The sequence below is a fragment of the Artemia sp. Qi Xiang Cuo genome, chromosome 4 (assembly GCF_049724085.1).
Source record: "Artemia sp. Qi Xiang Cuo chromosome 4, ASM4972408v1, whole genome shotgun sequence".
In the NCBI taxonomy this organism is placed as follows: domain Eukaryota; kingdom Metazoa; phylum Arthropoda; class Branchiopoda; order Anostraca; family Artemiidae; genus Artemia; species Artemia sp. Qi Xiang Cuo.
The window spans coordinates 50,980,160-51,006,909 of record NC_142797.1 but is presented as its reverse complement, the minus strand read 5'-3'; the positions used below and the strand labels follow the sequence as shown (position 1 = coordinate 51,006,909).

The following is a 26,750-nucleotide window of genomic DNA, read 5'->3' as shown; positions in this document are numbered from 1 at the left end:
TATTGGCTGCAGAAGGGGGTTTTCAGTTATTCGAAAGTTTTTGTATTATTTTTCATCTTCTATTGGACTGAAGCCTTCCTTACCACCTTCCACTGAACACCTTTAAATATAGACGTACCTTTTTCAATCTTCAATCTTTTAATCAAATTTTGGATTAAATTGTTCAATCTTTTGATTAATCAACCTTAGAATCAAAATTATCTTTTCGTGCTCTGTTTTGTTGAAGCTGTTAATGGTTCAATGAATACATGGTTGATGTCTTTATAAAATATTTTTTTTGAGGATAGCTCTCTTTGACTAAAATGTCTGAAGTATATTACCAACGAAAGTAGTTTCTCATGAAGATATGTTATCCGATTCTTATTAGGCCTATAGGATGCAAATTAAGCCCTAATCACAAAACAATCTTCTGCGTTATAATTTTTGGTTCTAGGCGTTTACCCCCCGGAAAATACCCCCCCCCCGTGGAAAGTAAGGCTTTCCAAATCTGAGAATTTTATTTCAGTTCTATTTTTTTAATTTCCGTAGGGGGTAGGAATTTTGGTACTTGTGTATTATGCACCACTCACTCAAGTTTACGCTGTGTAAAATTCGAGAGCACACCGTTTTTTTTTTTTTTTTTTTTTTTTTGTTCGTTACTTTATAAATAAATTTGGGCTATTGATTTGCACATTACGGGGGGGGGGGGGTGAAGTATAGCGGGTCTGCATGCAAAATGTATTTGGTACAATTATTCTGCATATTAGATAGATAGATAAATAAGTGTATTTTAAAGCCAAATATACGGCCATGAACACAGTTAAATAACATAAATGAATTTAAAGCCAAATATACGGCTATGAACACAGTAAAATAACATAAATAAAAATCCCCCCCCCCCGGAAAATACCCCCCACCCCCATCCGTGGAAAATAAGGCTTTCCAAATTTGAGAATTTCATTTGAGTTTTATTTTTTTAGTTTCCGTAGGTGGAAGGAAATTTTGGTACTTGTGTATTATGCGCCACTCGCTCAAGTTTACGCTGTGTAAAATTCAAGAAAACGTCGTTTTTTTCCTTAGTTTCTTTGTTACTTTAGAATAAATTTGGGCTATAGATTTGCTCATTGGGGGGGGGAGGGGGGGTAAAGTATAACGGGTCTGCATGCAAAATGTGTTTGGCACAATTATTCTGCATATTAGATAGTTAGATAAATCAGTGTATTTTAAAGCCAAATATACGGCTTGAAATATATTAGGCAGATGTCCAGAGACCTGAAGTCCAACAGACTGTCCAGGCCTTAACAGGCTTTAAAGTTTCATAGTTTGTGGAATCCCTGACTTAAAAATTGTTAAGTCTACTAGCGCCTCGAACGAAAGAAACTAGCATTCTAAATTTTCTTGGGGAAATATTCTTGACTCTAGATTTATTGTCTGATAGATTTCAAATGGGTCCAGCTACTTCATAGCGGAAGATACGTGGAGCTTGAAAGAGGTGTACGCCTTCAAAAAATATGTCCTTTCTAAGTAGATCTGATAACTTTTGTGTAAAGATCGGAGAAGGAACTTTTAAAATCATCACTTTTATGTCCCACAGGAATAAAGCACTTGCCACATAGTTTTCACGCCCATCGGAGGAAAAGAACTATTCTTTTTGTTGGTCTTGGGGGGGGGGGCTTGGGCCCACATTGCAACCACAAAACATACACATTGAATTTCCACGTACAATTTCGGTTGAAATAATATACCAAGTGCCTGCCTTTCTCCTAAAAGTTGATGTGGGGACATATTGGAGGGACACGAAGCTCAGTTTCAGCCTTCAATAAATCCATAGTGAAATCCTCACATGATTCCATCTCAGAACAACGAGCGCCGTGCCTATTTTTCTGCTAAAAATTTGGCAGTGGAGTGGGAGGTCTGGGACGATTTGAAGCTTCACTTGCCCGATTTGGCTTCTCATTCATACATACTGAAAAACCTTTCGGGAATCCGGCTCAAACAACGTGCAAAATGCCTACTTTTCTGCTGAAAAATTGACAGTGCAGTGGGTTTGTTGGAGGGGCCGTGGGTCTGCTACTATGTGGTTCCGAATACACAGTAAAATGATACCATTTTTCCGATTTAGACAAGGTGTCGCCTTGTCTAAATCGTTGTTTTAAAATCTACTGCTGTGTTAAAATATGTAAACAAAAGTTATCAGTGGACGAGGAATTAGTACTGATTGGACTTAGTTGCTTCTTACACTGACTCAGTACTTCGCTTGTTTTTGCACTGAGTTAGTGATCAGCTGGGATTTATCTTGTTTTCTTCATTAAGTCAAGACTTGACTGGTTTTTGAACCGTGCCACCAAAATTCCACAGTTTGAAGTCAGGTTTTTTTTACGTCAAGTCAGGCCCTAACTTTTTTTTTCCAATTCAGCTCGTCTTTGCAATGAGTCACTTTTTTTTTCAGCGAGCCAGGCCACGTTTTTTTTTTTTTTTTTTTTTTTTTTTTTTTTTTTTTTCTGATCACTGCTAAAAAAAAATTTCGTGATATCCCGACCACACCAAGTACCCATGTTAAGAAAACGATTCTTACTTCGTAATACGCAGAACAATCATAGTTAACACATTTTGTATGGAGCCTCGAGTCTACAACTTAGATTTGGCTCTTTTTGGAACTACTCAAGACCTAGGCTCGTTTTTGCTTCAAGTAATGACTTAGTTCTCATGAACAGTGTGGGCAGCCAGTCTGGATTTAGCTAGTGCTTATATAAGGCCGTTTTTTTTGAGCCGAGTTACAAGTTTCCACTGAGCTAACTCCTTACCTAGCTCGGTTTTGAACCAGGTAAGGATTTAACTAGTTTGGGAACAGAGGTAGATTGCTGCTTGGGTTTATATCGCTTTTTATGTGCGTCAATACTTAGTTGTTCTTGCAACTTAACTTGTTTTCGCGTCGAGTTAGAATTTGAGTTATTGTTGCTTTAAGTCAATCCGTAGCTGGGACTTAGCTCGTTTTTGCACCGAGTCAAGACTTAGCTCTTCTTCACACCGAATAAGAACTTGAATGAGTTGCGCCAAATCAGGTGTCGAAACTTTTACACTGAGTCAGTTCGCAGCCCTTCTACTAAAACCTCTGTGTGAACAACTGATAATTTACGTAATTTAGGCTCATTGCCCCTGCGAATGTGGGGTAATGTTGACATTGGAGGCATACTTGTTAGACCTTTTGGCTATCCTGAAGAATTTAGTTATTTCATCTAAATCCATAGGAGGGCTACAGGAATGTCCGGGGGATGAAAATGGCTCGAGAAGGGTTTTTTCCCTCCAGTCACTTTCGGTTTCTAAAAAGGGCAAACATTGTAAAAGAAAATCAACCAAAAAGGGTAACGTGTATAATTTGGGGCATTTGCCCTTGTGTCGCGTGGGTCTTTTCTCTTCATGGTGCATATTTTCTTAGGCTTTTAGACTATGTTTGATGAAATTGCTATCTCGAAATTGTTGGTGCAGTGGCAAAAGGGGGAAGGACATGGACAAGAAAGGCCAGAAGGGGGAGCTGGTTGCCTTTGAATCACTTCTGTAACCTGAACTGGGTCTTAGAACTTCATATTTTCGATGGAATAACCCTCCCAAGTTCTTATGAACATCTGTTCTATATGAAGTGGCCGAAGGCGAAAATGGAAAGATAGAACAAAGGCTTGAAACAGTGCAAACTTTGAGGCTGAAATACGCTCTAATGCTTTACCTCTTGTTAGGGATATCCCTAAAATACAAAGAAAAGAATTTCCATGAATATAGGAAATAGCCCAGACCCATGTGCAACTTTCCTTGGTACGCCAATACATTACCCTTCTTCCTCCCGAAATGTCCAGTCATTTGTGATGTTTTTAGGTTGGAATTGCTATGAGGACCGTAACTACCGAATAAATTAAGTTTAATTAAACACATGTTTCAAACTAGAGGATTAGAAATGAGGTTGGGTTAAAGATTAAATTTTAACTGAACACCTGGAGGCTCTATAACGTTTGCATGTTTTTAATTGAAGCCTCTGACGAAACCCTGCGAGACCAAGAAGCACTATGTTTTTTTTTGTTTTTTTTTTTTCTTAGAGCCGTTAGTTGTTTTTTTTTTTTTTTTTTTTTTTTTTTTTTTTTTTTTTCAAAAAATTACTATGCCACCGGCATAAACCTTCTCATTGAAGGTCCCCTCAAACCAGGTAAAAATAATGTTCTTTTTTTGCTTTTTGCTTTTTTAGGCATTGGAAGAAAGGGATCGTCGATGCATGATTCACAAGGAATCGCTGTACAACAAGCAGCGTGTCTTGAAACGTCGTCTTGCGGAACTCAGTTATGAAATCCGACAACTTCAGCAACAACAAGCTCAGAAGGACAATGAAAGCTTAAGGCGTCTTCATACTACTTCAGAAACATCGCAGACGACTTCAATGTCCGAACCTGGTGAGTGTGAGCTATCGGACTGGGGTCGTTGCATCTCATCTTTGTTGATGATTTATCTTGGGAAACACTTGATCTGACCCATAACTGTATTATTAAGCTCGTATTATGACCCATTTTGGAAAGGAATAACCGAATCGAAATATTAGGTGGGATTTCAGCTATAACGTTAAAATATGATCCATGCGACTTGTGACAGCTCGTTTTCCTTACCCATAGAAAAGGTACCAAAGAATTGAAGCTCACTTATGCAAAAATTATGTCGGCTTTTTAAAAACGAGTTCCTCCTTCAACTATTCTGAGTAAAAATTAATTACTACTATTTATTTTTATACTGAGAAGGTTTGTCCAACAGAAAAGAGAAAGCAAAGGTTATATACTAGGTAAAATGCCCATAAAATAAGACAAAAATATATTGTGATTTCAATATCTTTTAATTCGAACATCAAATACCAATATCTTTTGATTTTTTTTTTTATTATTATTATTAAAACATCATAGTCTTCTTCTTCTTGTTTACATTACTATGAAAACGCTTTCGCATAATCTCATCACCGAAATCAAACTCGGGGTGAATTCCTTTGTACTTGACAGTTTTTAAACTCGATCAAACAGTTCGTGGTAAGGAACTGTAAGTAAGAAACGACCCGGCTCAATAGCAACCGAAACTCTAACAGACGGAATTTTGGTACCAATAGTTCTATCAAAAGAATTGGCTTGTTATGCTGTTTTTAAATGTATAAGTTTCATTAGGTTTAGTCTTACCGATTAAAGGTTACGAGCCTGAGAAAATTTTCCTGATTTTCGAAAAAGGGAAGAAACACCCCCTAAAAGTATTAAAATCTTAATGAAAATCACACCATCATATTCAGTGTATCAGAAAACCTTGACGTACTGTAGTGGTTTCAAGCTCCTATCTGAAAAAATGTGGAATTTTGTATTTTTTGTCAGGAGAAAGATCACGGATGCATGTGTATTTGTGGGGGGGGGCGGATTTTTTGCTGGAGGCTTTTCCATGGGAAGGAAGTTTCCAGGGGGTGAATGTGTCATGGGAATTTGTCAGAATTTCTATTCAAAATTCTTATTAAGGGTCTTGCTTTCTCTTTTCCGTCTCAGTTTTACGCGTGGAGTTGTTAAGGGTAATTGTCTGGGGTAGATTTTCACTGGGATTGAATTGTCTAGAGGATATTCCGTGGGGGGGGGATTTTTCCGTGGAGGTGGGGCCAGATTTTCTGGCATTATTTAAAAACGATCAGAAATTAAATTAAAAAAACAACTGAAACAACTGAAAGAAATTAAATTCAACTGAAAGTAAGGAGCAACATTAAAACATAAAACTAACAGAAATTATTACGCGTATGAAGGTGATTGCTCCTCCACACCTCGCTCTTTATGCTAAAGTTTGAATTTTGTCCCAATTCTTTAAGAACGACTCTTGAAACACAGGGATCGTTTAATTAGAACACTGGAAAGTTTTTTGTTTTTTTTAAGTACTAAAAAACTTTAACATAAAGAGCGAGGCGTTGAGGAGGTGGCAATCACCTTCATACACGTAATAATATCAGTTCATTTTTAAGGTTTAATGATTGCATATACCAATGGGTTAATTAGGTCGTTGCCCGGGGGCTTACGGTCTTTTGGGTGTTTAATAAATGGAATTTATTATACTTATATAACAAGAATGTAAGTTGTTCTTTGTTTTTTTTAATCGCTAGGAAGAAATGTAATAGCTTAACTTCTGATTGTAGTCTGTATTGAGGAAAAATATTTGAAAGTAAACATTGTATTATTAATATTGTAATTAAAAATACAAATTAATGTACAATAAAGTATCATCACAATTGAAAATTAATTGAAGTATAAAAAAATTTTTTTTATTTTTTTTTTATATTTTTTTTTTTTTTTTTTTTAATTAATTAATTAATTAGTGCTACTATTGCTATTGGCAACTCATCGCAACACCAAACCTTTCTTTCATAATAGGCCGAGAACAACCAGTATTCATAAACTTTGATTAGTGATCATCATAAAACACTTAAATGAAACACTACATTAACCTGATAATAGTACTTAATACTTGGAAAAACGGTCATTGAAAAAAAAAACACTTAACACTTGGAAAAACACTTAAATGAAATGAAAAAAAAACATTTAACTCTTGGAAAAACACTTAAATGAAACATTACATTTACTTTATACTGGAATTTTTTTTATGTAAAAAAAAAAGTTTATGTTATTTGTGCCTTTTATTTATGTTATTTTACTATGTTCATGGCAGTATATTAGGCTTTAAAATACGCTTCTCTATCTATCTGTCCAATATGCAGATTACTTGTACGAAACACATTTTGCATGCAGACCCGCTGTACTTAACCCCCCCCCCCCCAAATATGCAAATTTATAGCCCAAATTTATTTATAAAGTAATGAAGAAACTAACGAAAAAACTCGTGTGTTCTCGAATTTTACACAGCGTAAACTTGAGTGAGTGGCGCATAATACACAAGTACCAAAATTCCTTCCCCCTACGGAAATAAAAGAAACAGACTCAAATAAAATGCTCAAGTTTGGAAAGCCTTATTTTCCACGCGGAGGGGGGTTTCCAGGGGGGCATTTTCCTCGGTTGGGGGGGGGATAAACGCCTAGAACCGGTAACTATACTATGTCTTGTTGAAAGAATGACTCATTCTAAACTAAAAACAAAATTCGTATTAGCATTCATTTTCTTTTATATTTTCCATCTCTTGGTAATCCAAGACTACAAAAAAGAAAACAATTGCTTCTGATCTATATTTTTGTTTTTAATTTTCATGAATGTGGCGAGACCAAGTTTTCCAATCCATATTTAGTTTTTCTCCGTGAGCTTCACGGAAATTCAGAAGCCGAATCAACTAAATTCGTCTCGACTTTTGCTTTGATTAATTTAAAAAACTGTTTCCAGAAAATTACTTTTTCAAAGAAAAGTATAGAACTCTATTAAACCAAAAATGAGCAAAAATAAAATCAAATAATCTACCAAGCATGAAACTACCCCAAGTCAGAATCGATAAATAAATGGAACCCAAAACAAACAAAAATTGCAATAATTAACCGAGTCTAACTCAAAACGAGCAGAAATTAACATAAGTTGGTCACAAAACCCCTATGCCTTCCCAAGGCCAGGACAAAATTTGCACTTTACTTAAAAAATATAAATGTTTTTACTTTTATAACTTAAATAAATCAAATAATATTAACATTTTGATTACTAAATATCAGTAAATCTATATTAAACTGACAATGCACATTCATTTGTATTTGTTCAGTAAGGTGTGAATTTAGTTCTGGCCTTGGGAAGGCTGTTTATTTTATATTGACGTTTCGACATTTGACATTTAAATTTTTTCGTTTTTTAAGACTTTATAGTTTGGCCTGCTATTTGTATGCTGGAAAAAATTTCAGCAATTTTTAACAACATACACCCTTTTAGAAATCTGGACACAAGTAGTACTGTTTAATTTAGTTTCATACCTCCTCTGGTTGACCTGAAATGGAAAACTTGATACCATTCGCAAAAAATTTACTTTCTTTGATAGCTTGGATACCCTTACGCTGTTTTGATTTGGTTAAATTTTAAGAGCAGAAATGGGAGGGTTGGCGTAGGTGGTTGGTAGTGGAAGGGGGATTATTACCTTCAAATCACTTTCGACTATTAAAAAAGGCATCAGCCCTTTCTATTTTCAATCGAATGAGCCCTTTTCGAAGTTCCAACGACAATTCCTTCAATATGAAGTGCCCTGGTCTAAACAACAACAACAACAAAAATAATACATTATACCCACTTCGATCTTTACTACAAAAATGTCAAGCCTTCCAATCACTTTCGACTATTAAAAAGGGCACTAGGCCTTTCGATTTACTATCGAATGAGCCCTTTTTGAAACGACAACGCTTTCTATAAGCACCTTATATGCCCACAGGGCATAAATTACAGCCCTCACCCTAAGGTCTCTTAGGGTGGTTGTCATCCTCTAAGACCGAATTTCCAGAACTTTCAACTACGTTAAACAATATGGCTATCTCAAAATTTGATTGGATGTGTTTGGGAAAATGGTGGGCGCGAGAGGGGTATTGATCGCCTTCCAATCACTTTCGACTAGTAAAAAGGACACAAGCCACTCCAATTTCCAATTGAATGAGCGCATTTCGAACTTTCTATGACAACTTCTTCGATACGAAGTGCCATGCTCTAAAGGAAAAAATAAATAATACATAGTGCCAACTTCGTTCTTATATCCCCCCAGGGCATAACTTAAAACCCTTGCCCTCAGGGTTGTGGGGGGGTTATCATCCTAAAAGACCTAATTTCCAGAACTTTCAACTACGTTGAATAAAATGGATATCTAAAAATTTTGATTGGATGTGTTTGGGGAAAAGGTGGGCGTGAGAGGGGGGTTATTTGCCCTCAAATCACTTTCGACTATTAAAATGGGTTATATCCCTTTGAATTTCAAATCGAATGAGCCCCTTTTCAAGTTTCTACGACAAAGATTTCTATAAAAACCTTATATGCCCCCAGGGCATAATTTATAATCCTTGCCCTGAGAGTTGTGGGGGAATCCTCCTCATAAATATATTTTCTATCTGGATATCAACTACGCTGCACACAATGGCTTTCTAAAAATTTTTATTTGATGTGTGTGGGGGATTGAGGGGGGTGGGGGGGCTAGTTGCCCTCCAATCACTTTGGACTGTCAAAAAGGACACTAGTCCTTTGAATTTCCAATCGAATGAGCCTTTTTGAAGTTTCTACGACAACGCCTTCTTTAAAAATCTTATATGCCCCCAGGGCATAACTTAAAACCCTTGCCCTGAGGGCTGTGGGGGAGTATCCTCCTCAAAAATATTATTTTCATCTGGAAATCAACTGCGCTCAACAAAATGGTTAGCTCAAAATTTTGATTGGATGTGTTTGGGGGACTGATGGGCGGGGGGGGGGGGCTAGTTGCTCTCCAACCACTTTGACTATAAAAAAGGCCACTAGAACTCTCAATTTCCAATTGAATGAACCCCTTTTGAAGTTTTTACGACGACCTCTTCCATATGAAGTGCCCTGCTCTAAATAAAAAAAAAAACAATATATAGCACATTGTGCCAACATCGTTCTTATATGCCCTCAGGGCATAACTTAAAACCTTTGCCCCGAGGGCTGTGGGGGAGTGTCAAAATTGGCTATCTCTTTGATTGGATGTGTTTGGGAGAATGATGGGCGTGGGGGGGGGGGGGCTAGTTGCCCTCCAATGATTTTCGACTATTAAAAAGGGCAGTAGCCTTTTGAATTTCCAATCGAATGAGCCTTTTATGAAGTTTCTACGACAACGCTTTCTATAAAAAACCTTTTATTCCCCCTTGGGCATAACTTAAAACCCTTGCCCTGAGGGTTTTGGGGGAGTGTCCCCCTCAAAAACATATTTTCTATCTGAAAATCAACTACGCTGAACAAAATGGCTATCTCAAAACTTTGATTGGATGTGTTTGGGGAAATGATGGGCGTGGGGGAGGCTAGTTGCCCTCCAATCACTTTCGACTTAAAAAGGGCACTAGCCCTTTGAATTTCTAGTTGAATGAGCCTTTTTTGAAGTTTCTACGACAACGCCTTCTACAAAAAACCTTATATGCCCTCAGGGCATAACTTAAAACCCTTGCCCCGAGGGTTGTGGGGGAGTGTCCTCCTCAAAAATATATTTTTTATCTGGAAATCAACTATGCTGAACAAAATGGTTATCTCAAAATGTTGATTGGATGTGTCTGGGGGAGTGATGGGCGTGGGGGGGGGGGCTAGTTGCCCTCTAATCTCTTTCGACTATTAAAAAGGGCACTAGCCACTCCAATTTCCAATCGAATGAGCCCTTTTCGAAGTTTCTACGACAACTCTTTCGATAAGAAGTGCCTGTCGGAGAAAAAAAAAAACATATTGTGGCCACATCGTTCTTTACTTCGGCAGCGCTAGCGCGCTCCCTATGAAATCTGATTAGGATATTATCTAAAAGTGAGGATATATTGAAATATTTTGACGTTTGAACACTAAATATTTTTACATGCTGCTTTTGAAGTTTGTCCTGCGGTTGTTTTGATATTCAGAACTTTCAGAGTCGTTCAGACTAAGATCGTAGGGCGATGAATTTCTAAAATCAGTGTGTATGCCTGAATTCTAAGGTCTTAGTCCAACATTTGGCCGCATATTAGTTGCGGGAAATATCTTTTTTTTTTTTTTTTTTTTTTTTTTTTTTTTTTGTTCTCAATGGTTTCCGTTTTAACTTCATTTTCACAATTTCTTTTGCAAAAAGCCAAGACCTACTTTTACTTGACTTAGATCTCTTGTCGGGCGCTGCTCGCTGTAGAGAGTAATGTTTGCCTCCTTCATCTGGCTCGGTCCATGGCAAGCAGTCCATGAAGCCGTTTTGCAAAAAGCTAAGGAAGGAAAGGAAAACAGCTGAGTTAGAAACAGCTCTGTATCCTGGAAATCAATCATCTTGACTGAAGAAAGCAAGGGGCACCTGCCCCTACCCTTTGAAAAAAAAATACAAGTAAAAAAATTTAAAACTGAAATGAATGTGCCACCTTCGCCAGAAAACACATTCCTTTTATTTAACCAAAGCCAGCTTTCTCCCAAATGGGGTAAGAAAAATATTTTGTCAGTTTCTTTTTCAATTACTTTTCAAAGAGTCTAGATGGGATGCCTTTTTGTTCCGTTTGGGGAGGAGCTGGCTTTGATTAAAGCAAACGAATGTGTTTTCTGACGAAGATGACACATTTATTTCATTTTTATATTTGTTTTCTTGAATTTTTTCTTAGAGGTAGGGGCAGTTATCCCCTTTTACTTTTGGGATTCTGATCGATTAATATTTATTATTTATTTATTTTATTTTTAACCCACTGTACAATAAATGTAAAATAGTGGCGTAATACAAACACAAAAAAAAAAGAAAAGAACAACGACAATCTAACAACAAATATAATCACTAATAAAAAAAACGGATAAGACTGTGATGTGGGCCCAACCGAAAACTAGCATCCTGATTGCACCGCACCGTTTCAAGCGAGGACAGAATTGCTGTTGCACCATAACGACCAACAAGGCGCCTATTGCGCACAGCAAGCGGCAAATACAATAGGAACTTACAGTATCTAAAATAATTAACCTTCATTTGTTTCAGATCATGCTTAATAAAAAGCGGGTACAGCCCAGAAGCAGATAAAATCGCAGGATCACAGAAACTGAAGTAGAGTTTAGCAAGACCATGCCTATTAAAACGTCCACGGTTTGCAACTATTTTCGCATAACCAGCTTTAAGCTTATCCTTCGAATCACAAATAAATTTACGCCGGATGCTTCCTACGGATTCACATATAGAAACACCAAGCCATTTGATAACAGGGACACTAGGTACCATAAAGGTGTTGCAAGCAAGGGGAGTAGCAGGGGGATTAACAGCGTTAAAAAGTAAATATTCACATTTCGAAGTATTTAATGATAGGCCCATTTCACTAAGCATAGATCCAGCCATGCTAACATTCCGTTCAAGCCTCCTTTTGGAACGACTAATCAGGAGGAGGTCATCAGCATATGCTAAATAAGACACTTCCGAAAAACCAAAAAAACAACTGGAGGGAATCTTATTAATCACACTCGAAATACAAGCATTAAAAATATGAGGCGAAAGAACTCCTCCTTGCCTAGCCCCGCATTTAACAGGAATATTTCCAAAAGCACATCCATTCGATTTCAGTCTAACATATGAATTCGAATACCAAAAACGTAGCAGAGAAATAATCGATGGGTTTATACCAAGCTGATGTAAAGAATAAAAAGCCTGAGGGTGCACAACACTGTCGAAAGCTTTAGATATGTCTAAAGCACATATATGTACTCGTTAGTGCATCCTTAAAAAGGAGAGCAAGCACCCAATGTGCATGTTGACAAGAAATCCCCTTTATAAAACCAAACTGATTAGCATCATAATTAACAAAATCAATAATATAGGGAAGAAGCTCATATTCAAAAAGTTTGCTAATATTGCAGGTAACAGTAATAGGCCTATAAGAATCACATTTATTTACATCTTTTCCTCTCTTTACAATTGAGGTAACAGTACCACATAGGAAACTATCAGCCACTAAAGAACAGCAAAGACACATTTGAAAAAGTAGCTGCAAATGTTTTACTAGTTCCCGAGAATCTTTCCGTAAATGAAAAACACTTATACCATCAATATCAATAGACTGAGACTTCAGCCGCCTGATCGAATCAGTAATTATATCAGCTGACACAGGAGGGACGTGCTTTTGTTGCATTTTTTCGGGAAGGCACTTAGCAAGGATTTGGGAATATCGGCTATGTACAGTGAAATTAACACGGGAAAAAATACTAGAATAATGTTGGATCCAAGCTGATTGCGGAATATTATCACTCTTATAATCAGTAAACTTAGAAGAATTCGTCACAAACTTCCACTCTTTCGAACTATTTGGAAAATTAACTCCAGCTTCACGGACGGACCGCAGTTGTCTTTTATAAGCCTTTTTCGTTTTACGTTTAATATCAAAAGCAGTACCACGAGAGGGACGCCCACAAGCAATCCAAATACGTAACCATAGCTTGGCCTGATTTTTCACATAACCAGCTTTAAGCTTATCCTTCGAATCACAAATAAATAATACGTAACCATAGCTTGGCCATTAAAAGACTCCTTTTTCGACATAATTGCATAGCTACCTACTAACTTCTGTTACCTTCTCTTTTCTGTGTCAGTTTAAATTTTGTCTAATTTCGAGTAGTTTTCTTCTCAGCGATAGAGGACGCAGAGATTGAAGTGGACGTCGAACTCAAGACCGATTTTCCTGAAGAATCATATTCCAGAAACTTTGTACCCAAACGGTCTGCCCATAAGGAGTCTATTGCGAAGACTCTGAACTTTGAAGAACAAGAATATGAGGAAGAATGAATGAGGTAATTCTTTTCTAAATAAAGAAGAGTTGTTTTTCAAAAAAAATGTTAGGAGACGACAGGCTTTTTAAATCATCTGAAATTCCTTATGCCAACTCTCTCTTTCTCTCTCTCTCTCTCTCTCTCTATCTCTCTCTCTCTCTCTCTCTCTCTCTCTCTCACTCTCTCTCTCACTCCCACACACTCTCTTTCTATAACAATCAATGTATATAACTCGAACCAAATATAACACAAACACTAACTCTCTCCCACTAACACTCACTCACACTCTCTCTCTCTCACTCACTCTCTCTCTCTCTCACTCTCTCTCTCTCTCTCTCTCTCTCTCTCTCTCTCTCTCTCTCTCTCTCTCTCTCTCTCTCTCTCTCTCTCTCTCTCTCTCTCTCTCTCTCTCTCTCTCTCTCTCTCTCTCTCTCTCTCTCTCTCTCTCTCTCTCTCTCTCTCTCTCTCTCTCTCTCTCTCTCTCTCTCTCTCTCTCTCTCTCTCTCTCTCTCTCTCTCTCTCTCTCTCTCTCTCTCTCTCTCTCTCTCTCTCTCTCTCTCTCTCTCTCTCTCTCTCTCTCTCTCTCTCTCTCTCTCTCTCTCTCTCTCTCTCTCTCTCTCTCTCTCTCTCTCTCTCTCTCTCTCTCTCTCTCTCTCTCTCTCTCTCTCTCTCTCTCGGTGGATGTGTGGACAGGGGGGTTTCGTGACTAGCCAGGTGAGAAAATTTAAATGGAAGTCTCAATGAAAGGTGAAGCATGCTTTCTAAGTTTGCCTACTGTAAAAACTATGGTCTTTTAACCCATTAGCTTTGATTATTTAATCCCTCCAGTTTTTGAAAAATTCCTTTTTTAGTATTTTCATTGAAAAATATAAAAAAAAACACAAATTACCCCCCCCCCCCCTTCTAGATTTTGGAAAAAAAAATTTGGATCGCCCTTTTTTTTTTAAAAAATGGGGGAAATTCTTTCCCCTCCTCCGATGTTTGGGTGAATGCTATGTACTTTCAAAACCAAAATCAACAATTCAGAGTTGGCCATTGTATAGAAATTGTAGTTCTGCTGTGTTGTAAAGGGTGTTATTTATATCAAACAGATCTAGTTAGTAAGAGAAATAGTATAATTCAGAGCGTGTTTAAAAGCCATAGCAGCAATTAATTGAATTTGGTGCTAAAAACAACCAGTTATGAGTACTTTCCACCTACGCGCTGGGTTCGTGAGTCCAGTCCAGCTAATTTTCGCCAAAGAACCAATCAATAATAATAATAATTTATTTTTAACCCATATCATAAACAAAGATGACACTTGTGGAGCATAATAGAAAAAAAGAAGAAAATACGCTACATACATGAAAACTTAAAAACTTTATAAGAGCAGAGTAAATAAAGGAAAGAAAAAACATTGAAGACACAGAAACACGAGAAAATCAAACTATTTACGAAAAAACGTTGATAAGACGGTGGAACGGACCAAGACTCAATGGAACATCATTTAATAATTTAGAAGTTAATTTTTGAAATGTCTGAATAATATCTGTTGCTGAATATACCGAAATTAAATTACTATTACAGAAAGATACAGCAGAAATTTATGATACCAGTAGTAGTTAATGTTGATCCGTTCTAAATCACTTTTATCAAGAGCACTACTAACACCGCCATAAAAAAGTACGGAATGGTACTCACAAAAACTGGAGTGTAGTCTCGTCTTTGATAATGGCTCTGGTTTCCAACAATTTTCTTATAACCTAGCTAAGTTTCTTCCTAACATCTGTAAGAACTTGAGACCGAAAAGAGCTAAGTCATCTATAAACAGTGAGACCAGGAGTGCAAAAATCACCCTAAAATGTTGCTTTCCACTTTTCTGTTACTTTTTCTTAATAAAACTTGTCAGCTAGCTCTTATCCATTCCTTTTATTTTCAGATTGTTTTTGTGCTGCAAAAATCACCCTAAAATGTTGCTTTCGACTTTTCTGTTACTTTTTCTTAATAAAACTTGTCAGCTAGCTCTTATCCATTCCTTTTATTTTCAGATTGTTTTTGTGCTGCACAGTGACTGGTCAAACCTCTTCACTGTTTTATTTACCTGCTGAGCCGTCGTCTGTCGGTCGTCCTGTCACTCGTTCTTTTCATTCTCCTTTTGGTGGAAGAATTATTTGTGAAAAAAGTTGTCGATGTGTTGTTTACCAAAAATAATTTTATCCCATAGACATTTAAGTTTCCTTATTTTTGTGGCAAGTGAAAAAGTGCTTGAAGTTCATAGCGTTTCTTGTCTCTTTTCTTTCTTTTTTTATTACTAAGTAGAATCTAACGTCTTAGTTTATTATTTCTTAGAATATAGAACGTTAAGCACTATATTTCTGTTTAGGTAGTCTTAAACATGTGAAGTATAAACTACTGTGTACCGTCAAACGATATTATTTGTTCAGGGCCGGAAAAAGTACAACTTAACTATAACAACAACTCATAGAATCAGACCCTGTCACGAGTGGCAGTTTCCCGGCTTCTCAAGTGCACTTTCACATCCTGAAGCTTTTCGTATGAGATTTTTAACCCATAATTTTCAATTAATAAACAGTACGTGTCCACGGGGGGGGGGGTACGCAAAAGATATTAGCAAAATTATAATACATTTGCTTTATCTTGGGCAAATCAGAATCAGGTAATGGATCGCAAACACGCTACCCTCAATCCTTGCTAGGAGAGCTCTATTTACATTCAATTGGAAACTTATAATCGAACCCTGCGCTCCTCCTATTTGACACTCAATAGGCTCCAGTAATAACAGCTACGTGTTGTTAAATTTCCTCTTGCCGGCAAACCAAGGTAGGTGAGTTTATCACACGGTTTAACAAGGGGCACTATCCAAATCCGCTTCAATATCAGAAGGATCTATCTGACTAAAAATTAACATAGCACTTTGAAATGCTAAGGCCTGACCAATTGCCTAATTATTACGGTGAGTGTCCGCAAATTGGTTAATGTCGACATTCACCGGTGAATGTCCGAAATACTTTTTTTTTTCTTGGATTTAGTCACTGTCGCCAGTCACTTTTTTTTCAGTTTAATTGTAAGGTTTGATGATGGGAGGTTAGGTTATATTAGGTTTGGTTGGACGAGCTTAGGTTGGTTTAGGTAAAGTTAGGTTTTTCACCCATTTCTGTTATTTAGAACAAAATTTAACCTAATCTAAAACGACTTTAACTTTTACCATCATTGGTGGCATACGACTGAAAAAGCTGACTCGCAAAGCACAGAAAAAGGAACTTCGAATATTCACCGGTGAATGTAGACATTAACTAGATTTCGGACATTCACCGTAATATATATATATATATATATATATATATATATATATATATTTAAATAATAAAAAAAGGATCCTGCTTTCTGGGCTTTTTGATAGGCCCTTGCCTTGCTCGGATAAGATCGTACCCTCTTCGGGTTTTTAGCAATTGCGAATAGGTCGCCTCTTATATTACAAATGGACTACGTTATTTTGACTGATTAGCCCGTAAATCTTTGATGTTCATTACAAAATACATCGAAATGGATTGCGGCATTTTGATGGGAATCTTAAATGTATTACAAATGGATCACGACACTTTGAGAAAAAATTTCGATTTTATTTTTTGTTTCCACCTTGCCTGTTTAAAAAAAAAGTTGATCAGCCTAGGTTTCTTATATTCAAAATTCATCAAGCTTTGTCCATTAGTTTAGGAGTGTGTTGCACGCATATACAAGGGGCATTTAAAAATACACGAAATTCCTGTCAGCAAGGTAGGACAACTGTTACCTGGGACTTTGAAGGAGTCGTACTTGTAGACCGCAGGGGCCTATGGTATAGAAGTCTTGAGGAAATTGAGAGCAGAATTAGCCAAGATGTGATCCTATTCCATCCCATCAACGCCCGGGCGCATTATTCACACGTTATAAAAGGAATTTTTAGGTAAAATCGGCTGGGATTCTTGCCAATCTACCTCAGTCCAGCTGACTTTTCATTGAAAAAACTCGTATTTGTCCAATAAGAGAATCATACTTACTCCCTCCATTTACCCGTGCGTGCAGCCATTTAAACATTTGCCTCTAAATTAATTGGACTATCTGTCTTGGCTTTTTCTTTCTACGATTAGCCATGTCTAGATGCCTACTGCAAAACACTTGATTTCCAATTCAACCGCTTACTCGCTGTCCACCTTACTCGCCGCTTTCCGAAAAGAAAGACCTTGGAATATCCTCAGCAATTTCTTTTTGCTCACAAGTTTTATGTGTTTTTTTTTCCGAAGTTATCCCGCCTTCCTATGTGGAAAATTCCACGTCATTGCCAGGATTCTAGTCAACTGGCCTTGTGCACACGCTACGCTTGTCTGTTTGTTAAGAATTTTTTAGTTTTCATAAGTTCATCTTGAATAAAATAGATCACAATGAATAGAAAATAATAAATAAATTAGAAACGATCCTGTAGTGTTTTAGGAAATATCGTACGGCTAGGCGATGGGGCCTTTGATTACCGATTTGAGGCAATAACACATTTTGCTATGCTAAATACGCAAGTGTGTGGATACCATTAAAACAAAGTATTCAGGAGGTCTTAAAAGTTATTTTTCATGTGAATACTCTTAACTGACAAATTTTAGTGAACATTCCCCTATGTGCGGTTTGCCGATAGACGTTTTTCCTAATTTTTGAAAAATGTCCGGAATCAATTTTCAGGGAAAAAATGTAATTCTGACTCCTGTAAAAGTAGGTAAATTAAGTTCATTTTTGGATTGACTTTAACATTCAACCCTCCAACTATATGTCAAATTGACTTACTTTTGCACATTACGTCAAGGGATGCCCAAATCCCCATGTTAGTTAGATATACGCTGCTTGGGCAATGTGAAGGACGTAACAACTTATGGCAGGCTTTGGTGACAAAGGTGCTACGGGAGCAAAACTTTTTTTGCAATCAATTAAATGCTGTAGTCGGTTACCCCCTTAACTCTTTCAAAACATGTCATAAGAAAAATCCCTTTAAGAGATAAATGATGGGGTTCCTTAAAGGCGGCCTCAAGACAAGTAAGACTGTAATTTTTTTAATTTGCCATGGTTCAAGCAGTTCGTGGTAACGAACTGTAAGTAAGGAGCGACGCGACTCAATAGCAACTGAAACTCTAAGAAACAGTCTTGATAGCAATAGATAAGTCAAAAGAATCGAATTTTAATTCTTATTCAAAATATATAAATTCATCAAGTTTAATGTTACCCATCAAAAGTTACGAACATGAGCTTGTCCAATTTTTCAAAAATGGGAAAAAACACCCAAATATCAATTTATCTTAATGAAAATCAGATTCAGCATATCAGAGAATCAGATTCAGAGAATCTTATTGTAGAGGTCTCAAGCTCCTATATACTAAAATGTGGAATTTTGTATTTTTGGCCAGAAGAAAGATCATGGATGCGTTATTTTTTATTTTTTTTCAGGGGTGATCTTATCGAACTAGTGATCCTAGAAGATTGGGAGAGGGCTCATGTGATCTGAAATCAAAAGTTCTAGTGTCCTCTTCAAGTGACCAAGTAAGGGAAGCCCCCTTTACCCCAAAGTCGTCCGATCAAAATTTTGAGATATCTATGTCTTTGCCTTTCAGGATGACTTGACCCCCCCTACCCCCGAGGGAAGGGCTGCAAGCTATGAAATTTGCTCATTGTTTATATATAGAATTGGTTATTGGGAAATATACAGATATTTGGGGGGGGGACATGGGCGAATCTTTCTATTTAGGAATTTTTGTATGGGAAGGGAATTTTCCGTGAAGGGGGAGCAGGATTTTCCAGAATTATTTAAAAAACCATCACAAATTAAATTTAAAAAAAAAACAACTAGTTTTTTCAAATGAAAGTAAAGAGCAACATTAAAACCAACATAAATTATTAAGTGTATGAAGGTGTTGCCCCTCCCTCCTCAATAACTCACTCTTTACGCTAAAGTTTTATTTTAGAGCTTTTGAAAAAGCTTATTATTCTAAATAAATGGCCCTTGTGTTTCAAGAGTCGTTCTTAAAGGATTGGGACACAAAGTCAAACTTTAGCGTAAAGAGTGAGGTATTGAGGAGGGTGCAATTCCTTTCATATACTTAATAATTTCTGTTTGTTTTCAGTTTTAATGCTGTTCTCTACTTTCAGTTGTAAAAACTTTTCAGTTGAAAGATCTAATAACTTTGTCTTTGAGGATGACTCCCCCGCCCCCCCCCCACCGAGGACTGCAAGCTATGAACTTTGCCCACTGTTTATATATAGTATGGGTTATTGGGAAATATACAGATATTTTGGGTGGACATGGAAGATCTTTCTATTTAGGAATTTTTTTAGGGGAGAGAATTTTCCCTGAAGGGGGAGCTGGATTTTTCGGCATTATTTAAACAACCATCAGCAACTAAATTAAAAAGAAAAAACTAGTTTTTTCAAATGAAAGTAAAGAGCAACATTAAAACCAACATAAATTATTAAGTGTATGAAGGTGTTGCCCCTCCCTCCTCAATAACTCACTCTTTACGCTAAAGTTTTATTTTAGAGCTTTTGAAAAAAACATATTATTCTAAATAAATGGCCCTTGTGTTTCAAGAATCGTTCTTAAAGGATTGGGACACAAAGTCAAACTTTAGCGTAAAGAGTGAGGTATTGAGGAGGGTGCAATTCCTTTCATATACTTAATAATTTCTGTTTGTTTTCAGTTTTAATGCTGTTCTCTACTTTCAGTTGCAAAAACTTTTCCGTTGAAAGATCTAATAACTTTGTCTTTGAGGATGACCCCCCCCCCCCTCCCCCACTCCACCGAGGGTTGCAAGCTATGAACTTTGTCCACTGTTTATATATAGTATGGGTTATTGGGAAATATACAGATATTTTGGGTGGACATGGAAGGATCTTTCTATTTAAGAATTTTTTTGGGGGGAGGGAATTTTCCGTGAAGGGGGAGCCGGATTTTTCGGCATTATTTAAACAACCATCAGCAATTAAATTTAAAAAAAACTAGTTTTTTCAACTAAAAGTAAAGCAACATTAAAACTAAATTTTGGCTGAAAGAGCAACGCTATTTGTGAACAAATCCTATCAACTTTACTATATTCCATGTTCTTCATTTAACCGAATAAAAAATCGTGGCGCCATCCGTAAAATCAGAACATGTGTTGGTAAAACCGTTGCATTAACCGACCAAGACTGAGATTTTGGCAGACGTCATGTCATAATTTTCATGTTCTTTATTTAACCGAATAGAGAATAGTGACACCGTCCGGAAAATCACTGCACGAGTTGATATAACCGCTAGATTTACCGACCGAGATTGAAGTTTTAGTGCACATCATATCATGTTTTTCATGTTCTTTATTTAAGCGAACGAAAAATTTTGGCTCCATCCGTAAATTCACGACACAAGTCGGCGCTACATTTACCAACCTAGATTGAGATTGCATTAGATGTCATATCCTTATTTTCATGTTCTTTAACCGAATGGAAAACTGTGGCACCAACCGCAAAATCACTGCATGAGTCGGTAAAACCACTGTATTTACCAACCGAGATAGATATTTCGGTATGTCATGTCAGTACCTTCATGGTCTCTATTTAACCAAATGGAAAATTTTGGCTCCATCCTTAAATTCACGACACAAGTCGGTAAAACCGCTACATTTACCAACCTTGATTGAGATTTCATTAGATGTCATATACGTATTTTCATGTTCTTTAACCGAATGGAAAACTGTGGCACCAACCGTAAAATCATTGCACGAGTCGGTAAAACCACTGTATTTACCAACCAAGATAGATATTTTGGTATTTGTCATGTCAGTATCTTCATGCTCTTTATTTAACCAAATGATAAATTGTGGCATTATACTTAAAATCACGGCAGGAGTCGGTACTGCTGCGTTTACCGACCAAGTTCAAGATTTCTATAGATCCCATGTCAGTATTTTCCTGGTTTTGTTTAACGGAACAAAAAACTTTGGCGGCGTCGGTAAATCGTAGCGCTTCGCGCAACGATTTTACTCACTAATCTTTTTTTACCGAGTGGCTGAAAATATTGGGGGGGGGGGGGGCTTACCTCTCCCCACGTACGTGACGGCCCTGTGTACAGGTGTTGGAATTACACATGAAAAAGCATTACAAGAAATTAAAAATACATTATTAAGATGTGAAGTTGCACTGCCACATTATGAAACGGTAAAAAAAAAAATCCCACAAAGATATAAGGGAAAGCAAGATCATACTCAGTGATGCCTTACCTTAATTTCCATGATTTTAATGGCATGACGGTGGTTCTGATTAACATTTTCCAACAGGAATGTACCCTTAAAAAAATTGTTGCAATCAGATGCTTGTCTACTGAGGCCAGTGGTAACGATTAGCTACTACTATGCCTCAGAAGGAAAGCATAGGCAGAAAAAAAAGTTACGACGTCTTTAATAAAAGACTAAATTGGTTTAGTAAATGTAAGACAAAACTATCATTCCTCATGCCCTTCTTTTAAAATATTCCGATGCCTGCGTCATAGCTCAAATTCCTCTAAGCAATTGCTCGTTTCCAATGCCCAACGTGAGTTCTATAAAAGCAAAAGCATAAAACAAATTATGGGAGTAGGGGAGGCAGAAGTGTTTACTTAATGAGCTTTTTTTTGTTTTAGAAAAATTTTCACCAAAAATTCTCGGACAATTCAAATCCGAGCAAGATCAGTGTCCCGCAAAACTGCTACCCTTTTTTTCCTTCAAAATTATTTAAATAACTAATCATAGGCAGCGCAATTGCGCTGCCTAAGTAAAGAACGATGTTGGCACTGTATTATTTTTTTCCCCCATACCCGGGCACTTCGTATCGAAGGAGTTGTCATAGAAACTTCGAAAAGGGCTCATTCGATTGTAAATTGGAGTAGCTAGTGCCCTTTTTAATAGTCGAAAGTGATTGGAGGGAAACTAACCCCCCCCCCCACGCCCATCATTCCCCCAAAAACATCCAATTAAAATTTTGACATAGCCATTTTATTCAGCGTAGTTGATTTCCAGATAGAAAATATGTTTTTGAGGAGACACTCTCACAACCCTTAGGGCAAGGGTTTTAAGTTATGTCCTGGGGGTATATAAAAACGATATTGTCACAATGTATTGTTTTTTTTTTCCTTTAGAGCAGGGCAGTTCGTATCAAAGAAGCTATCGTAGAAACTTCAAAAAGGTTTTATTCAATTGGAAATTGGAGTGGTTTGTGCCTTTTTTAATAGTCGAAAGTAATTGGAAGGCAACTAAAACCTCTCCCACGCCAACTATTCCCGAAACACATTCAATCAAAATTTTGAGATAGCCATTTTGTTCAGCGTAGTTGATTTCCAGATAGAAATTATGTTTTGAGGAGGACATTCCCCCACAGCCTTCAGGGCAAGGTTGTTAGGCTATGCCCTGGGGGAATATAAGGTTTTTATAGAATGCGTTGTCGTAGAAACTTCAAAAAAGGCTAAATTTGATTGGAAATTCAAAGGGCTAGTTACATTTTTAATAGTGAAAAGTGATTGAAGGGTAACTAACCCCTCTCTCACGCCCATTTTTTCCCCAAACACATCCAATCAAAATTTTGAGATAACCATTTTATTCAACGTAGTTTTAAGTTCTGGAAATTAGGTATTTGAGGATGACAGCTCCCCAACAGCCCTCGGGACAAGGGTTGTAAGTTATGCCCTGGGGGCATATAAGGTTTTTATAGAACGCGTTGTCGTAAAAACTTCAGAAAGGGCTCATTCGATCGGAAATTGAAATGGCTAGTGCCCTTTTTAATAGTCGAAAGTAATTGGAAGGCAACTAACACCCCTTCCACGCCCACCATTTCCCCAAACACATCCAATCAAAATTTTGAGATAGCCAAGGGTTGTAAGTTATGCCCTGGGGGCAAATAAGGTTTTTATAGAATGCGTTGTCGTAGAAACTTCAAAAAAGGCTAAATTTGATTGGAAATTCAAAGGGCTAGTTCTCTTTTTAATAGTGAAAAGTGATTGAAGGGTAACTAACCCCTCTCTCACGCCCATTTTTTCCCCAAACACATCCAATCAAATTTTGAGATAACCATTTTATTCAACGTAGTTTTAAGTTCTGGAAATTAGGTATTTGAGGATGAAAGCCCCCCAACAGCCCTCGGAGCAAGGGTTGTAAGTCATGCCCTGGGGGCATATAAGGTTTTTATAGAACGCGTTGTCGTAGAAACTTCAAAAAGGGCTCATTCGATCGGAAATTGAAATGGCTAGTGCCATTTTTAATAGTTGAAAGTAATTGGGAGGCAACTAAAACCTCTTCCAGGCCCACCATTTTCCCAAACACATCCAATCAAAATTTTTAGATAGCCATTTTGTTCCACGTAGTTTACAGTTCAGGAAATTATACACTTGAGCAGGACACTTCCCCCCACAGTCTTCAGGGCAAGGGTTATAAGTTATGCCCTGGGGGCATATAAATTTGTATTGAAATCTTTGTCGAAGAAACTTCAAAAAGGTCTCATTCGATTGTAAATGCAAAGGTCTAGTGGCCTTTTTAATAGTCGAAAGTGATTTGAGGGCAACTAACCCTCCTCTCACGCCCACCTTTTCCCCAAACACATCCAATCATAATTTTTAGATAGCCTTTTAGTTCAGCGTAGTTGATTTCCAGATAGAAATTATTTTTTTGAGGAGGACACTCCCCCACAGCCCTCAGGGCAAGGGTTGTAAATCATGCCCTTGGAGCATATAAGGTTTTTATAGATCGCGTTGTCGTAGAAACTTCAAAAAGGGCTCATGCGATTGGAAATGAAAATGGCTAGTGCCCTTTTTAATAGTAGAAAGTAATTGGAAGGCAACTAACACCCTTCCCACGACAATCACTTCTCCCAACACATCCAATCGTAATTTCGAGATAACAATTTTGTTCCAAGCAGTTTAAAGTTTAAGAATATATACCTTTGAGCAGGACACTCCCCCACAGTCTTCAGGGCAAGGGTTATAAGTTATGCCCTGGGGGCATATAAGGTTTTTATTGAAATCTTTGTCGTAGAAACTTGAAAAGGGCGATTCGATTGGAAATTCAAAAGGCTAGTGCCCTTTTTAATGGTCGAAAGTGATTTGAGCAAAGGATCCTTCCATGTCCACCAAAAATATCTGTATATTTCCCAATAACCCTTACTATATATAAACAGTGGGCAAAGTTTGAGGGGAGTCATCCTCAAAGACAAGTTATTAGATCTTTCAACTGAAAAGTTTTTTCAACTGAAAGCAGAGAACAACATTAAAACTGAAAACAAACAGAAATTATTAAGTATATGAAAGTAGTTGCACCCTCCTCAATATGTGGTAAACTAAAAATCCACGTTACCACAAATACCTCACTCTTTCCATTAAAGTTTGACTTTTTATCCCAATTCTTTAAGAATGACTTTTGAAACACAAGGTCGAATTATTTAGAATAATATGCTTTTTCAAAATCTCTAAAATAAAACTTTAGTGTAAAGAATGAGTTATTGAAGAGGGGGGGGGGCAACACCTTCATACACTTAATAATTTATGTTGGTTTTAATGTTGCTCTTTACTTTCATTTGAAAAAACTAGTTGTTTTTTTTATTTAATTTCTGATGGTTTTTCAAATAATGCTGGAAAATCATGCTCCCCCTTCACGGAAAATTCCCTTCCCATACAAAAATTCCTAAATAGAAAGATCCTCCCATGTCCCTCCCAAAATATCTGTATATTTCCCAATAACCAATACTATATATAAACAATGGGCAAATTTCATAGCTTGCAGCGCTTCCCTCGGGGATGGGGGGGTCAAGTCATCCTGAAAGGCAAAGACATAGTAATTTCAAAATTTTGATCGGACGACTTTGGGGAAAAGGGGGCTTGGGAGGGGGGTAACTTCCCTTACTTGGTCACTTAAAAAGGACACTAGAACTTTTAATTTTAGATCACATGAGCCCTCTCCCGATCATCTAGGATCACCAGTTCGATAAGATCACCCCTGAAAAAAAAAATAATAACGCATCCATGATCTCTCTTCTGGCCAAAAATACAAAATTCCACATTTTAGTAACCTCTATACCTCTACAATAAGATTCTCTGATATGCTGAATCTGATTTTCAATAAGATAAATTGATATTTGGGGGTGTTTTCCCCTTTTTGAAAAATTGGACGAGCTCATGTTCGTAACTTTTGATGGGTAACACCAAACTTGATAAATTTTATACATTTTGAATAAGAATTAAAATTCGATTCTTTTGATGTATCTATTGCTATCAAGACTCTGTTTCTAAGAGTTCCAGTTGCTATTGAGTCGCGTCGCTCCTTACTTACAGTTTGTTACCACGAACTGCTGGAAACATGGCAAATTTGAAAATAACAACACTGCTGAGTTAATAAAACAGATTACACAGTTGGTTTTAAGCAGAAACAGCTTGTCTTGAGGCCGCCTTTAAGGAACCCTATCATTTATCTCTTAAAGGGATTTTTCTTATGACATATTTTGAAAGAGTTAAGAGGGTAACCGACTACAGCAGCTCATTCGATTGTAAATAATAATTTCTAGTACCCTTTTTGAGAGTCAAAAGTGATCGTAGGGCAACTACCCCCCCCCCCCCGAGGCCCCTTTTTTGTCAAATGCATCTGATCAGAATTTTGAGATGACCATTTTGTTCAAAACGGTTTAAAGATCAAATAAAAAAAACTCAGGGATAAACACAACCCCCCTCCCAGAGCTCGGGGGAAGTATTGTAAGTTACGCCCCGGGGGAAGATAAGCTTTTATGTGAGGGACGGTCGTATAAACATCAGAGGTGGATCATTTGCTTGGAAATTAAAAATTCTATTTATCTTCTTCGGGGTCAGCATAACCCCTCCCCCCTGAAACCCCGGGGAAGAGTTGTGACTTATGCCCCGGGGCACATAAGGTTTTACGGAAAAGCTGGTCGTATAAACTTCGGAGAAGACTTAATGATTAAAAAAAATTGAAAGTTCTAGATTCCTTTTTAAGAGTCAAGTGATCCGATGGCAACTAACCTCCTCCCACCAAACTCAAGGCCATAAGACTCCAAATTTTTCCCCAGAGGCACTTCGTGATGGTCATATAAACTTCGGAGGGCCTCGTTTGATTGGAATTTGGAAGTTATACTGCCCTTTTTTGGAGTTAAAAGTGATCGGAGGGTAAATAGCCCCCACGTCCTTTTTTCCCCAATTCATCCGATAAAATTTTTAATTTAGTTGAAGGATTAGATAACAAAAACTCCGGGGCACAACCCCCCACCAGGGCCCGGGTGAAGAGATTGTAAGTACCCTGGGGGCATAAATGGTATTAATGGAATGGCTGCTCGCAATAACTCCGGAGGGTGTTCATTTGATTA

The 26,750-nt window shown here is 37.3% G+C and overlaps 2 protein-coding genes across 4 annotated transcripts in view; both read left to right on the top strand.

The window, feature by feature from the left end:
• LOC148953212 (max dimerization protein 1-like) overlaps positions 1–15,725 on the top strand; it is a 45,451-nt gene extending 29,726 nt beyond the window's left edge. For all 3 annotated transcript variants that reach the window (XM_089087574.1, XM_089087571.1, XM_089087572.1), the window contains exons 5-7: positions 4,211–4,412; positions 13,226–13,397; positions 15,404–15,725. In XM_089087574.1, the coding sequence (XP_088943700.1) occupies positions 4,211–4,412; positions 13,226–13,392 (369 nt within the window). In that variant the 3' untranslated portion in view covers positions 13,393–13,397; positions 15,404–15,725. The remainder of the gene's footprint in view (positions 1–4,210; positions 4,413–13,225; positions 13,398–15,403) is intronic.
• Positions 1–26,750, top strand: part of RpL21 (ribosomal protein L21) — a 226,683-nt gene that overhangs the window by 173,761 nt on the left and 26,172 nt on the right. The window lies entirely within an intron of this gene.